Here is a 15,791-nt window from a genome sequence, read left to right as displayed (position 1 = left end):
CTTACGCCCCTGTTCCGAGTGTCAGGCTTTGGTCACAGTGCCTTTTTGTTGTTGTTCTAACACAGGTTCTTCAGCTTTGGCACCACTGACCTGGGGCTGGACAGTCTACGCTGTGGGGCTCTCCTGTGCACCGCAGGATGTGCAACCCCACCTCTGGCTCTACCCAGCAGCTTTCAGTCACAGCACCTACCCCCACTCCAGTCTGACACCAAAAATGTCTCCAGACCTGGCCAAATGTCCCCTGGATGGCAAAATAGCCTCTGCTCGGGAACATTGCTAAGCCTGTTTCTCCTTAGGGTTTCAGCTCTAGCCGTTTCCTCTGCTCGGGGGCTCTCTCTCTGCCTGATCCGGCCTGTCATTCAGATCTCAGCATGTAAACGTCACTCTTAGAAAGGGTCGCACCCAATGTACAGTAGCCACTCAGTTGATTTCTTAAAAAATGTATCTTTATTTCTGAAAGTATTACAGATGTCCCCTTCTTTCCCCCACTGACCCCCTCTACCCCACACTCCCAGCCCCCCGCCAGGCCCTCAGTTGATCTTGACATTTTTAAAATGAGCCCCCTGGCACTTTCATTCTCTAGCTTGTGTGTGCATGTGTGTGTGCATGTGTGTGTGCACGTGTGCGTGCATGTGCACGCATGTGGGCCTGCATGTGTGTGACCTGACCTGTCTTCCCCAGCAGGACATCTGCTTCGTGACAGGCTGCCTTTTTACTGTCCTATTTCTGTCCCTGGGATACTCCCTGGCTCATAGTACAGGCTCCAATGCACATCCTCAGACGGGTACTTGAGCGCCCGTTGCCCCTGCAGTGTGGGAACCCAGCTGACACTCAGGTGCCTACAGCGAGGAGTGGCCGACCTGGGCAGAGCCTGTCCTCCTCTGTCAGGACAACGCCTGGACACCATGGAAGGTGTGAACACCTTTCGTGGGTACAAGTTTTTTTGAGGCAAAGAATAGAAGCCACATTGGGACTGTAAGAGGAATAACTGATCATCCTTCCAGAGACTGGAAAGTTGGCATCGAAGCTGAGGAGGAAGATGAAGGTCGAACGGTTTCCGTGCGACTTGCCCAAGAATAAGTGTAAGCGGGGCCCCCTCTCCTTCCTGAGCGCCAGCCTCTCTCCTGCACTGCCCTCATATTCTCTCAAGGTCTTGCATTAACGAAGCCACCTCTAGGGATGGCGAAGGTCTTGAATTGGTCTTGCTGCGTATGCAGTTAGAGTCCTGACATTCTCGGGCGGATTATCATTTTTCCTTGCAGCAATGGCAAGACCCCCTTAGAGGTCAGGGCCTCCTGAACCTGACAGAAGAGTGGAGCAGGGGAGAATGGCATGATTTTATCACATTGCCAGTACCCGTAGTGTATCTGAATGGTCTACAAAGGTACATTTTTAAATGACGTATACTAATAATTTAGCTCTTTCCAGTTCAATTTCAGATCCAAATTAGATATTTTAAACAAAGTGACTTTAAAGCCACTTGAAGATACTCTGACTAAGCACAGTGGGGCTCTGGCGAGCAGGGTTGTCTGGCCCATCCGCCAGCGGGGCAGGTCTGGCCATCTCTCTCCCCCGTCCTGAGCAGCTTCCTGGATTAAACTCTTATTTACTCCCTGATGTAGCCATAGACCCATTGCTTACTCCTACTTAGTGTTCATTTTATTCTTATAAACCTTCCATAAAGGTTTTAAGGCTTCATTGGTTGCCACTCAGAACATGTTGAGGCCTTTGCGTTTGCTCTTTCCCTGTGATGGCACCGTCCCTAACGACCAGGAGCCTGCCAGGTGTCTGTGACTCCAGGAGATTGAGGACGTCCCCTAGTCAGTCTCTGCCACAGGACAAATGGGGGGTGTTATTGGGAATATTAATCTCATTTGAAACGTTGGTGTTTTGACCATTATAATCTAGCATAAACCGTGGAATCCTTAAATCACATCTCAGATATTCTGGTTGGTATGTTAAGGAAGGAGAAGAAGAAAGTCCAGGACGCCCTCCGCTTCCCCGGCAAGGAGAGGAGCAACTCCCGGCACGCTCCGAGCCCGCCCTGCGTGCCCGGGAGCCCCGACGGTGCCGGGGCACTGCCGCCCCCAGCACCCACACAGGGCCGGGACCCCGACACTCTCAGACACAGGTCCGGCCTGCTCCACAGAAAAACAGGTCAGTGATATTTACTTGTAAATATAGATTATATAGCCTTAAATGGACTCTCATAAATTATGCATCCATATAAACAGTAAAAAGTGCAAACAGTTATAATTTTATCATCACCCTCATCACTGTAATCTTGTCCTTGTTCTTATTACTAATATCTCTTGAGGTTTTGTAGCTATAGCAGCAGCTGCAAAAGGCCCTGGGTAAAGTTTGTCCATCCTCAAAAGACATCCAGAATTCCTCGTGCTCCACAGTGGAATTCAGTGTGGCGCCCTTCAGTTTTCAATGTGCAACGATGAGGCTCTACCAATTTGTTTTTAGAATTTTTATTACAACCATCAAATAAATGAAATATCAGTTTCCAAAGCTGATGGCTGAACTGAAAAAACAATGTCTGAACTGTCACAGAGCTCAGAGGCAGAAAGAGATGGGTCCAGGGCCACAGTAGAAAGAAAGAAAGACTTTCCCCTGACATAGGAGGGAAAGAACAAGGACAGATGTGGCATTGCTGACGTGATGACACAGTGCTTATTTCTAAATTCAGATGAGCTTTCTGCCACAAAATAACTTAAAGATATTATCAGAGTCTGACATACAGGGCAATAAACAAACAAAACTGTGCCAGACAATAAATATCACAGCGTTGGGCCGACTCAGGCTCCGCCCCCACCTGTAGCGTTTGATGAGTGTGTCAGTATCTCAGCTACGGGACCACCTGGCCCCCGACTGGTCGGTGCACTCTTCTTTCTCTACTGGACCAGCCGAGCTCGATGTGCAGTAATGTGCCTGATGCCCTTCTCTTGAGGGCGTGGGCGAATCTGAAATATGGAGTGTGCTAGAACAAAGTGGGAGAAAGCTTGCCTTTTGACAACATAGGTTGACGCTTTCCGGGTAAATGTTTGTTGGAATTGGTGACCTGACATGCATGGTTTCCTACAGGATTTCGCTTGGGAATAAGTAGAGTATGGTTCTCGCTAAGAAATACATTTTTGCTTGACCAGTGTGGCTCAGTAGTTGAGTGTCAACCATGAACCAAGAGGTCACAGTTCAGTTCCTGGTCAGGATACATGCCCAGGGTAGGGGTTCGATCCCCAGTAAGGGGCACGCAGGAGGCAGCTCATTGATGTTTCTCTAGCATCAATGCTTCTATCTCTCTATCTCTCTCCCTTCCTCTCTCTAAAAATCACTAAGAACGTTTTTTTTTTTTAAATGAAATACATTTTTTGGTTTATAAAGACAAGATTGAGAAGCCTGAATATATAGTTTGTGATATTATGTCCCTTTATCTATTTTTTTAAAATTTATTGGGGTAACATTGGTTCATAACATTATATAGTTTTCTTGGGTGCAAGGTTATAATTCACCATCTGTGTACTCTATTGTGTGCTCCCCACCTGAAGTCTAGATTCCTGCCATTACCATATATTTGACCCCCTTTATCTTTTCATTCCAAATCTTCTTGCATTGGATATTTTTTTTAGTAACACTGTAGGATAAATTCAAAATCATAGGAAACCAAAAAATGCTATTTTACCATTTATCATGGTGGCTGTAGATGGGGTATGTTACTCGTCTCTGTGACTGTGTTCTCTCCAGCATTCCTGAACTCTGTGATGGGTAACAGCTGGTGGAAAAGTAAAAGACCCTCTAGATTCGTGAATTTATCAGTTCATTCTCCTATTTATTCATTCATTTATCCCTTCAACATATATTTATTGAGTACACTTTGTTCTAGGTACTGTGCTAATTATTATTATTGTAGCGAAAGCCTACATAGCCCTTATATACATCAGGTACTATTCAGAGTTCTCTACCTGAATTAACTTTTCTAATCTTTGCCCCGTAAGGTCTTGTTTTACCCACATTACAAATTAGGACGTCCATGGACAAACACAATCTCTGACCTCTGAGTGCTTGCAGACCGACAGAGAAGAGGGCCTTGAACAATTAATTACAAAGCACACCCCTGTATTACTGAGAGAGCGCGTACGGGGAACCCTACCTCAAGTTGAGACCAGGAAGGTCCAAAGGGGGTCATGGGGTGGGAGTGTGGCTGGAAGGAATGTTGCAAGCAGAACAGTAGCTTTCAGGGCCTTTGTGTAGAAAGGAGTGTTTTAGGAAGTGAAAGGCCAGGATGGTTGGGGTTGGGGGGTGTGAGGCTGGGGAGAACAGATTGGCAGTGGACACGAAGCTTGCATATCCAGTTAGAAGGCCATTAGAGTGTAGTCCAGGGCAGAGGATGGGATGCTGGCGGGGAGGGGGGATCAGAAGCCTTTAGGAGATAAATAGGGCCTGGTGACTAAAGGATATGGGGGGGGTTGGCCCCCAGGTCTTTGGGTGGCTGGGGAGGCTCTTCATGGGGGTAGAGAACAGTGCCTCCCCGGGCCCTGCAGCAATGGCATTGCTGGCCACAGAGGAAATAGTCTTGGGGTGTCTGCCAACGTGAAAGGTCACAATCAGTACCCACGATGGAACCCCAGGCTCATGATGGAAGGAACTCTGTTTACTGGCCTTTTCCAAACATGCACACCATGTGCCCGGGCAGGAATGGCCTGGACGTCGCTCCCAGCCCTCGCTCGGTGCCAGGCCCTCTCCGTTTCCCCTTTCCCCTGCCCACACCATCCCTCTTCCCATAATTCTTCCTCCCCACAGCAGCTCGCAGTCTCCCAACTCACAATTACAGTCAGCTCGCAGTAACTCTCCCCTCCCTTGATACTGCTATGGAGAAAGGCTATAGTTTTGTTTGGAGTATGAATCAAGTTTACTTGAATAGAAAATCGCTGAAAAAATAATGGAAATTGTAAAGTCCAAGTACAAACGAGGTAAAAGAGTTTTGGCGAAAAGCCTTACAGTTGAAAGGGTTTTTGAGCTGTTTTAACTGTCACTGGATATAGTTCTAGCAATAACTTTAAATAGGACCAGGCTCACAAATGGACTGATAACGATCTAAGCACTGGGAGGAGGGATAGATGGGGGATTGATTTTGTTTTTTGGCAAAACTACAAATAGGATGAAAATTGCTGTGGATGAGTCCATGCTGCAAAGCAACAGGTAATGGGATAGCTTGTTACGTTTAAGATCCTTGGAGCCGATTAAGCTTTTATTATTGCATTATTTTATATACAAGCAGCCTGTGTACTCTAAACCGAATTCAAAAAACGCATTAGCATGCTGTTTTGAGTGTATTTCTGCCTAATGTAGGTGCTGTTCATTTCTGTTAACCGGCCCTGGGGCTAGCAAATCTGGCTATCTTCTACCCAGGCTGCTGTGAAATTGTCTCTCCCTTTAGATGATCCTCCCCTTCTTCCATTTACCCCCACTTTATGCTGAAAATGACTCCTTTCAAATCTCTCCGGTTAAAAGAACATGAAACCAAATTCACGGTTCACTGGAGAATCCCACGGGGTCCTTGTGCAGCAGCTGCCAAGGGGAGGAAGGGTGAGGCTGCGGGGCTTCTTGTTGTTGTTTTGGAGGTTAAATGTCTGTTTTGGTTTTATTGAAATAATAGGAGCGATTGTTCAGCTTTCCAGTTTGAAGAGTCATATTGTTCTCTTTAAAACAGCAGTTTTATAGTTTATCTGGGTGGTGTGTGTGTTTTGTTTGGGTTTTTGTGTTGTTTTGTTTTTGTTTTTGCTTGTTTGGATTTTTTTTCTGTGTCAGATCTCCAACTGCAAGTTCCAAATAGCCACCCAGAGCCCGCCAGTGTTCCAAAGCCCCCGGCGACCTACCTCATCTTTAGCTGTTTGAGATGCTAACGGAACCCCCTGGTCACAGGTGATGTCACTGGCATTGGAAAAGGTGAAGTGAAAGCCAAAGCCCCAGCTCCAGGCTCTTTTCCCTGACTCCATGAGAATTTCTTAAATGTCCACGATGTGCGTGGAAGGTCGGAGGGCACATGTTGCAGGGGGCACCGAGGCGAACTGACAAGTGGCCCCTGACTCTCGGCACGTACATTTAAGTAAAGGAGGCTGGCTTGGTACCCAAACTGCAGGGGGTGCAATAACAAGGGCTGTGAGCAGGAGCTGGGAGAAACGCCACGGGAACTCAAAGGAGAAGAGATGAGTTCTAATGAGCAGATCGGGGAAAGCATTGCAGGCAAGTGACGTGGAAGTTAGGGCTCCAAGGACTGGTAGGATTGGACATTCAAGGACGGAGGAAGAATGCTCTGAACAGTCCGGGTTTAAAGGGCACTGTGGACAGAGGCCTGGGAACAGGGAAGGGAGAGTATGCGGCGTTGGCAGGGGCATTTGCTCAGCTGGGCCCTTGGAGCCCCAGGGAGGGAAGAAGTGAGTGGGAAACGGTTCGGAGGGTCGCCCCAGGGGTTGGGAGCTCAGGGATGGGGCTTCCTGTGCTTCCACGGTGTTCCGATTGCTTCCATGTCCTTATTGAAGAAGTAGGGACACATTATGAAAACCCTTGAATGCCGGGCCAGGGAATTATCTTCATTTGGTTGCAAGGAAACCGCTGACACAGAAAGGGCCCAGCGATGGTTGCAGCCTGGGAGGTATTTCTGGAAGAAGCTTTAGGGCATGTTGGAGACGAGCCAGCAACTCCTGGAGACTGGAGTAAATGGCTTAGGAAATACCGTAGCGGTCCAGGCTGGGAACAGAAGCGGCGAGGCGCGTGAAGAGCAGCTCCCGGTGGCCGGTGGCCAGTGGCCGGTGGCCGAAGGGCAGCTCTGTTCCCGCGCCTTCCCGCCGGCCGCCTGCTTTCTCGGGCGCAGAGGGCACGGCCGGGCTCAGGCAGGAGACCCGAGGGGCTGGCGCCTCTCTGGGCTGCTCCAGCCTCGAGTCAGTCCCTTGGGTTTGCGTTACTCCTGCTCAGAGGATTGCTCTCCAGGCCCAAGCTACTGTTGTGAGGGCTCAATGTACCCAACCCTCCACTGCGTTGGAAAGAGAAGCTCAAAGAGAATTTGATGGAGGCAAAACTCACCTGTAAAACAACTAGGAAAAAGAAGAGAGAGTAGATTTTCTAAGACCCTTCCCAGCTTGCTTTGTGTGGGGGCCTCAGGCGCAGTTGTCCGCATCTTGCATTTCTAACCGCTCCTGACCCGTCTTACCCCCCTTTTGGAACTGACCACACTTTCATCTCTGCATTTTCCCATGATGCAGTTAAAGAGGCGGCCAGTAGGTAGGTTGCTGGCTTCCCTATGGCTCCATGACCAGCCTCACTTCTGAAGGGCACGGTACTGACCAGTTAGCCAGGCTTCTCTTGGAGTGTCTGTCACCTCTTTACATCCCTCCTATTTGAAGTGTCTATAGATTAGATGATTAAGTGATGAGAGAGAAAGAGAGAGAACAGTCCTCTGCTTTTAAGTCCAAAATCAAGGCTCACACCCATTTCTAAATGTTTATCTGATAATCTTTGTGATTCCAATAAGGTCTGTACCCTTAAAAAGTGAATAAGCGAATATAAATCAATATGTTTTTCTAAAGGAAAGTAGCATGGCCTTAGGTGGGACTCAACTTCTGACATTTGGATTCAGCAGAGACCCATGAGCACCCCTACGCCTTACCTTCTTGCTACCTGTCTATTTTGGAAGTTACCATCTATGAGCACCGTAGGAATTTTTGTGTAGTGGAGAGAGAAATAGGTAGAGAAAGCTGTCTTTCCGTGCAGTGAATGCTCAAGGAAAAGCCCTGGATGGTTGAAGGTTCCCGCAAAACCGTAGTCCACTCAGCCATCAATTCCATACTTTTGGGGAAAACAGTATGGTCATGAAGGGGAAGACGGATTCCAAATATGTTCAGGATTCAAAGAATTAGAGGCACCCAAGAGGCAGAAAGTGATTTGTTAAAATGGATATCTATTCCCTATGGACATTAAAATTACGTATTAAAACTGCAGGGTTAGATATATAAAGGGAAACCATGGACCTGGAACCCAAGTGCTCGGGGAAATGACTTAAGAAAAAAGGTCTGCTGCCCAGCAGGAGTGGCTCAGAGATTGAGCATCGACCTAGGATCCAGGAGATCGAGGTTCAATTCCCGATCGGAGCACATGCCTGGGCTGCGAGCTCGATCCCCAATGACTCTCTCATCATCCATGTTCCTATTTCTGTCTCTCTCCCTCTCCTTTCCTTTCTCTGAAATCAATAAAGATATATTAAAAAAGAAAAAAGGCCTGCTGATGGCAGTGAGGAATGGAAGAAGAAGACATAGCCAGATAGAATGAACCGGAAGGGGGAAAAGATTTGCACGAATTGTGTTGTTTGCTTGTGTGTTTATGTTCATCAGCATGAGTAAGTATTGTTCTAGGATCACAAAAGAGGACAGTAAGATACAGGCCAACAACCCTGCTTCCCTGCCCTGTTGTAGGAAGACTCATATTCTGGGATAATGCCATTTTTCTTGCCTTGTCCGGAAGTTTGGAGTAAAAGGCTATATTTTTATTTAGTTACATCTGTAAAGTAGATTGGATATTGTTTGCTCGGGCAAATTAATTCTTCAAATAGGAGTGATACCCTCAAAAACTGCTGGGAGAGGGCACTCCACTCAGGTCTGGTCAAGGACCCTACCTGAACAGTTTCAGAAGACCAGCTGCCCAAAGCGGTGCACTTGTATGGCACAGAAAAGTGAACGATTCTGGGAATGGGACAGAGGGTCACAAGTATGAACAGTTTCAGAACGCAGGTAGTTTCATTTTATTAAACATTGCCTTTGAAAATTAATTCTTCAGTTAATTATTCTGAGCTCGGGTTTCATTTTCTCATGTGGAGGCAGGTTGGGCTCCCTTGGAAGCACTGTCTGAGCGAAATGTTTACGAGAAAGGGCCCTGGGACCAGCAGCTGTGGAGTGAGAGCAGGAGCTGGCAGAGGGAGAAGCTGGGCTGTGATGTCCTAGCAAGAGCTTCCGGGCCCTGGACCTGAGCGGCCTTTCAGAATCCCCCCCCCCCGAGGCAGGGCACAGGGCCTCTCTGCCCTCATGTGGGCCTACGCCTGGCAGGAGGCGTCGCTTTAAATGAGGTCGTTTTTCCAGCTGAGAAAACCCTTAAATAGGATTGACAGCCGAGGACTTTCTGTTAATGTTCTCCCAGCAGTTGGAGGAACAAGTGTTTCATTTTTTCCCTTAAATTTTATTTCTTTCAACCCTTCCGCCCACCTTTGATAATCACCAATCTGTTCTCTGTATCTATTAGCTTATTTTTGGTGTTTAGAATCCACATGTGAGAGAGATCATATGATATTTGTCTTTCTCTTTCTGACTTATTTCACTTAGCATAATACCCTCAAGCCCCATCCATGTTGTTACAAATGGCAAGATTTCATTCTTTTTTATGGCTGAGTAATATTCCTTGTGTATGCATTTGCATTACAATTTCTTTACCCATTCGTCCATCACTGGGCACTTAGGTTGTTTCCATATCTTGACTATTGTAAATAATGCTACAGTGAACACAGGGTGCGTGTATCTTTCTGAGTTAGTGCTTTTGCTTTCTTTGGATAAAAACCTAGAAGTGGAATTGCTGGGTCAGATGGTAGTTCTATTTTCAGATTTTTGAGGAACCTGCGTGCTGCTGTGCACAGTAGCTGTACTGTTTACGTCCCCAACAGTGCACAGGGTTTTCTTTAGCTTCTCACCCTCACCCACACTCCTTATGTCTTGTCTTTTTAAATAATAGCCATTCTGACAGATGGGAGGTGATATCTCATTATGGTTTTGATTTGTATTTCCCAGATGATTAGTAATATTGAGCATCTTTTCATGTACCTGTTGGCCATCTGCACGCTTTCTTTGGAAAATGCCTGTTCAGATCTTCTGCCCGTTTTTAAATTGGATTGTTTGGGGGGGGGGGGGTTGTTATTGAGTTATACAAGTACTTTATGTATTTTGGATATTAGCTTCCCATATATATGATTTGAAAATATTTTCTCCCATTCAGTAGGCTGCCTTTTCATTTTGTTGGTGGTCTCCTTTACTGTGAAGAGGCTTTTTAGTTTTTATGTCATCCCACTTGTTTATTTTCGCTTTTGTTGCTTTTGCTTTTGGTGTCAGAGTGAATGAATCATTGCCAAGACCTATGTCTTGGAGCTTACTGCTTATATTTTCTTCTAGGGGTTTTACGATTTCAGGTCTTATGTTCAAGCCTTTAATCCCATTTTGAGTTAATTTTTGTGTATGGCATAAAATGGTAGTGTTTTATTTGTTCTTATGTGGCTGCCCAGTTTTTCTAACAACATTAATTGAAAGATCATCCTTCCCCCATTGTGTATTCTTGGATCCTTTATTGTGAATTAATTGACCATATATTTGTGGATTTATCTGGGGGCTCTCACTTATGTTTCATTGATCTATGTATCTATTTTTAATGCCAGTGCCATACTGTTTGCAATATAATTTGAAATCAGGGACTGAGATGCCTCCAGATTTGTTCTTTTTTCTCGATTTCTTTTGCTATTTGGGATTTTTCCCCCCTGGTTCCATAAGAATTGCAGGATTATTCTATTTATTTGAAAAAATGACTTTGGGATTTTGATAGGAACTGCATTGAGTCTGTAGATGGCTTTGGGTAATATGAACACTATATGTTAATCCTTCTAATCCATGGAATATCTTTCTGTTTACTTGTGTGTTCTTCAATCTCTTTCACTCGTGTCTTACAGAAATTTACAGATCTTTCACCTTCTTGGTTAAATTTATTCCTGAGTATTTTTTTCTCTAAGTCCTTGATTCTTGAGGGGGTATCTGGATGGCACATCCTAGTATCCACCACAGGTAGTGATTTTCCACAACGTCCAAAATACCAATGCAGTCCTAATTTAACTGGTTATTTGGCTTTGTAGCCCATAATGTAATTCTATAGTAAGATGACTCATAAAGCCGAATAAATATAGGAATTGTGTAATCACTATTTTTAGCATTGTTTTCATGACAAAATATATTCTGCTTTTCTATTTGGGATGCCAAAAACATGCGCTATCCCTCTGGCAGCAGAGAAACCGTAGACCTCTCTCTCTCTCATACACACACACACACACACACAGATACATATGCACACATGGGCACATGCACATACACATGCAGAGTCTTGGCCAGACTTGGGCGTAGAATGCGTGAAGCTCGGACCGTCCTAGCCGAGGTGGGGCGTGTGAGCATCCCATACCAGAGGTGCTGGGAAAGGGAAGGTCTAGCCTTAGCTGCAGGAGCAGTGGCTCCTATTAATCCATTTCGTAAACAGTCACCGAGGTTAAGTTATTTAGTAGGCATTGTGCTGGGTGCTGGAAACTAAAAGGTGATTGAGACTCAGTCCCTGTCAGAGGGTTTGCAATCTGGAAGGGGACCCATGGTGAGCATGCAGAGAGGTGCCATGAGGCATGGAAGAGGAATGGTCAGCCTTCCCTGGGCAGTTTAGGAAAACTGAATGGAAGAGGCGATATTTAACGAAACCTTCAAAGAGTAATCATCTGGATGTCTGGAAGAATGACTAGAGGAGGGAAGGGACGGACAGAGCACTGCGGCCTGGGAAACTTCCCAAGCAAAAGCGTGGAGGTGTGGGGCACACGGCGTGTTTGGGAAGTTGCAAGCATTTGGTTTGGCTGGACTGCACGGTTTGTGTGGATATAATGGTGTTTAGCAAGAGATAAAGCTGAAGGGGGATCAGCTCATGAGAAGCTTAAAAGCCATGCTTTCGCTTTTGAACTTAGGACTGTGTTTTCTTGGCAGTGGAGAGACATTACGGCTCTGTGACCAGAGAGTAACATGGTCAGATTTCTGTTAAAGAAAGATCCCTGAGAGCAGTGTGCTGAGGAAATCGGGAACTGGAGGGAAGGAGGGGAGGGAGGGAGGATGTTGTAGCAGCGCTCGAGGTAGGGAATTGTAAGGGCCCGGCTCAAAGTAGCCGCAGTGGGGATGGGCCAGGCGGGGAGCGTGTCAGGTACGCACGGGAGGGAGAACTGCCTTGCACTGAGTGGGATGGGGCGAGGCGAGCAGTCTAGGGTGACTCCCCAGTTCCTGAGTGGATATGGTGCCGTTTATCGAGGCAGGGAGTACATGAAGCAAGGCAGGCTTGGGGGAGAGCTTATTGGTTCAGTTAGGGACGTGCTGAGGGTGTGCTGAGGTTGGGAGTGTCTCAGCTCATCAATACAGAGCTCTAGTGCTCAAGGCGAGAAGTTCGTCAGAGACATGGGTCATGGACTTGTAGCCGCGAGACTGGGTAGGGTGGCCCAAAGAGACAGGTGGCAAGGATAGAGAGGAAGAAAGGACCGACTGGAGGATCCTTAGGACCTCCAATATTTTTTTTTTTTTCTAAATATATCTTTATTGATTTCCGAGAGAGGAAAGGAGAGGGAGAGAGAGAGATAGAAACATCAATGATGAGAGAGTCATTGATCAAACCCACAACCCAGGCATGTGCCCTGACCAGGAATCGAACTCTGATCGCCTGGATCCTAGGTCAACGCTCAACCGCTGAGCCACGCCCGGACGGGCAGGACCTCCAATATTAATAGAGTAGGCTGAGGCACAAGAACCAGCAGAGGAGAATTAGGGAAGGAGAGAGAGAGAGAGAGAGAGACAGACAGAGAGAGAGAGAGTGGGAGGGAGGGCGCGATCTCAGGAGCCAGGCCAGAGGTGGCATTTCCAGGGAACGGGTGCCCTTAGCGGTGCTGAATGCTGCGGGTGGTCAAGTCAGAGGGGAACTACAAAGTCTGCCGCACCGGGGTAGCAAGTGATCCCCAGCCTTTGCCAAAGCGGTTTCAGAGAGTGCGGAGGCAGAAGGCCCGCCGCGCCGGTTGAAGAGTAGGAGGTAAGGAAGCGGGGCAGGGGTGGCCACGCAGGCCATTAGAGAAGAAGGCACTTTGAGGCCAGGCTCGTTAAAGGGAGTCTCTCTGTGGATGTTGAAGTCATTTGGGATTTGGCAAGAAATGGGGTGGAAAATAAAACTGTGAGCCAGGAGCCCAAGTCTGCTTAGGGTAGCTGGGAGGGTGTTGTTCACTCATTGGACCAATATACACCGAGTAGCCTTACATTTCAGCATCGGAAAGAGTGGGTGGCGGGACCAAATGGCACAAATCTCAAAGGAGGAAAATTTTGGGCCTTGGCATTAAAAAATAGTGATTTTGAAATGGTATTGGTGAGTCAGAAGGCCACCACTGTCTCTGGCCCTCCTGGTGTTTACATTGTAGGAAAATGAACATCTCCCACTTGAGAGGGCTCCAGATAAGGCCGTTTTCTTTGAAGGGAAACAGATTCCAGTGAAGAGAAGGAGCTGAAGGGGGTGTTCCATGACAGTATTGAGCATGTGGGAGGGTTTAATTAGCAGTGGAATGTGGGGTCCAGAGAGCAGAGCAGGACAGGTTCTCGGGGAGGCCAGCAGTGGTGGGGGAATGGGTAGGATGAGACAGAGGTGGGACAGGAGGTCAAGAACAGTATGCGAGGTGACAGTTGCCCGGGGGGGGGGGGGGGAACGGGGGGGGGGGAGCTTGCATTCTGTGAGTGGGAAAGATGACAGGGATAAAAGTCCTGGTAAGACTGATGATTCTTGTGGCCACGGGCTTGGTAAATGTAGCAGGTTCAGTCCCACTGGCTTTTATTTTTATTTTTAAATATATTTTTGATTTCAGAGAGAGGAAGGGAGAGGGAGAGAGAGAAACATCAGTGATGAGAGGCCATTGATCGGCTGCCTCCTGCAATGCCCCCTGCTGGGGATTGAGCCCGAAACCAGGCCATGTGCCCTGACAGGGAATCGAACCACAGTCTCCTGGATCCTAGGTCGACCGCTGAGCCACACCTGCTGTTAGATGGCTGCTCCTGAGGACGCCCTTCAAGACGAACTCTCCTGGGATGATGTTGGAAGGGTTTGGGGGAAGGTCAGCTGGCCTCTGGAGTATTGCACTCCCAGTGACATCACGGGGCCCTGTGAGGCTGGGGCGAACATGCAGCATGGGGAAGCCTGGAGAGGCTTTGGAAAAATCTCACTCGGCTCGTTTCCCCACATTGTAGGGAGGCCTGGAAATGACCCCACATGCCCCCTCCTGATGTGTCCTGGTGGGTTCCCGCAGCAGCAGCAGCTCCTCGGGGGATGGGGCAACAATTTGGGGGCTGTTCTTGCATCAGTGGCAGTAATCTGTGGCTTTGTAGAGATGAATCATTCCTAAACCTGATATTTACCAATTTAGTATTGTATTTCCTAAATTGTAAGCTCCTGAATATGTCTGTTCAGAGGTCTCCCCAGAGCCCCCTCTGGAGGTAACATGGAGACACTAAAGCAAGAGAAACAGAATTGAATCAGGAGACTCTTTTTCTGGTCGGTTTTATTTGGGTCAGGCACAGAGCTGAGAATCCTTAAACCTCCTACCCGGCAGTTCTCGCTGTTGTTTCTCTCCCCATGGCCGTAATGTCATCAGGCCTCCTCCCGCCCCGAGAGGGGTAATTGCTCCGAGCCGCGCTCGCTTCCACCTGGAGTGTGAGAATTTCATCAGCGCTTCCTCCTTCAGATATGATTTTCCAGGATTTATAGCAACGAAGATGAAAATGGTTTTGTCAGTGAGTTCAGTGGGGAATGCGCTTTGGAGACGTGATAGAGGAACCCTGGTCGTTGTAGCATAAGGCACGCTCTGTATAAGACATCTGTCCATCGCTCTGACGACCCCGGCCAGGCTTCGCCACTGGGCGCCCGCCACAGCCAGGCGGGGCCGCTTCTCCTGCTTATGATCAATACTGAGTTCTTAGTATTTACTGCAATCAGCATATGTGTGGAGGTGGGAGGGAAAGGTCACCTTGGAAACAATACTCCGCTTGCCACTGTGCACAGGTGAAGCTGGCCTTCCTATCGGAACCTCAGTCACTGTTTGACAAGCCCATTGTCACCTGTTACTCTGGCAACTTCCCAGCCAGAAAGCTCGGCTCAGAAACACTGCTTCACCCCTCCCGCTGCATCTCAGGCTGGTCCCTCCGGGCCCCATCCCCTCATTTCCAGTTACGCTCCCGGGAAGGGAATCTGTTCAGTTCTTTGCTCTCGGTTATTCTGCTTCATTTTGGTGAGCAGAGATTTCTTGGGGATCCTCCGGCACCCCATCTTCTGACCACCTTGAGCCTCAGAAGCTGCGCTGTGCTGAGCACTGTCCTGAAACTCTCAGAAGAGGGGTGCCTCTGGCTGCGACGGCCGGACTTGGAGATAGAAACAGGGAGCTCGCTTCCATCTGGACTGAAGATAAACAAGTTTTATTTTTTTAGTATAAACGGGTCCCATTCAATATTGGGGACATACATCTACTCAAAAGTTATTCATTATTCATCTGAAGTTAAAATTTAACCGGGAGCCCTGTATCTCACCCGGCAGCACTGCCCCAGGCCCTCTTGTTGAGATGTTTCCCGGGTGCGGGGAGCCCCCAGGGCCAGAGGAGCAGTAAGGAGGCCCGTGGGCTCACTGGCACGCGGACTGCTCGGGCTCTCTTCTGGGGGCCGGGCCGTGGGGGGTGCGGCGGGGAGGGAGGGAAGTTGACTTTCACGTTAGCACTGGACTTGCCTGCTCTCCGGAGCCGCCGTCGGTGCCCAGTCCTGACCCTAGCCGGGGCCTGATGCCTCCCTGTCTTGCTGCGAGTGTGGTCCTGGAGCCCCGTCCTCCGTATGTGGTTGGTGTGGGAAATAAGTCTTGTAACCGGTACTCTTGATAACAACGTGCCTGTTCCTTTGGAAGTTTTT

General features: G+C 48.0%; 1 protein-coding gene across 1 annotated transcript in view; it reads left to right on the top strand.

Moving 5' to 3' along the window:
* The window catches only part of KIF6 (kinesin family member 6), a 338,850-nt gene that overhangs the window by 174,808 nt on the left and 148,251 nt on the right, over positions 1-15,791 (top strand). Inside the window, exon 13 of the mRNA XM_087817374.1 lies at positions 1,942-2,157. Coding sequence (XP_087673500.1) covers positions 1,942-2,157 — 216 coding nt within the window. The remainder of the gene's footprint in view (positions 1-1,941; positions 2,158-15,791) is intronic.

The sequence above is a fragment of the Miniopterus natalensis genome, chromosome 5, assembly GCF_054644295.1.
Source record: "Miniopterus natalensis isolate mMinNat1 chromosome 5, mMinNat1.hap1, whole genome shotgun sequence".
Taxonomy (NCBI): domain Eukaryota; kingdom Metazoa; phylum Chordata; class Mammalia; order Chiroptera; family Miniopteridae; genus Miniopterus; species Miniopterus natalensis.
This window is presented reverse-complemented; position numbering and strand designations above follow the sequence as displayed.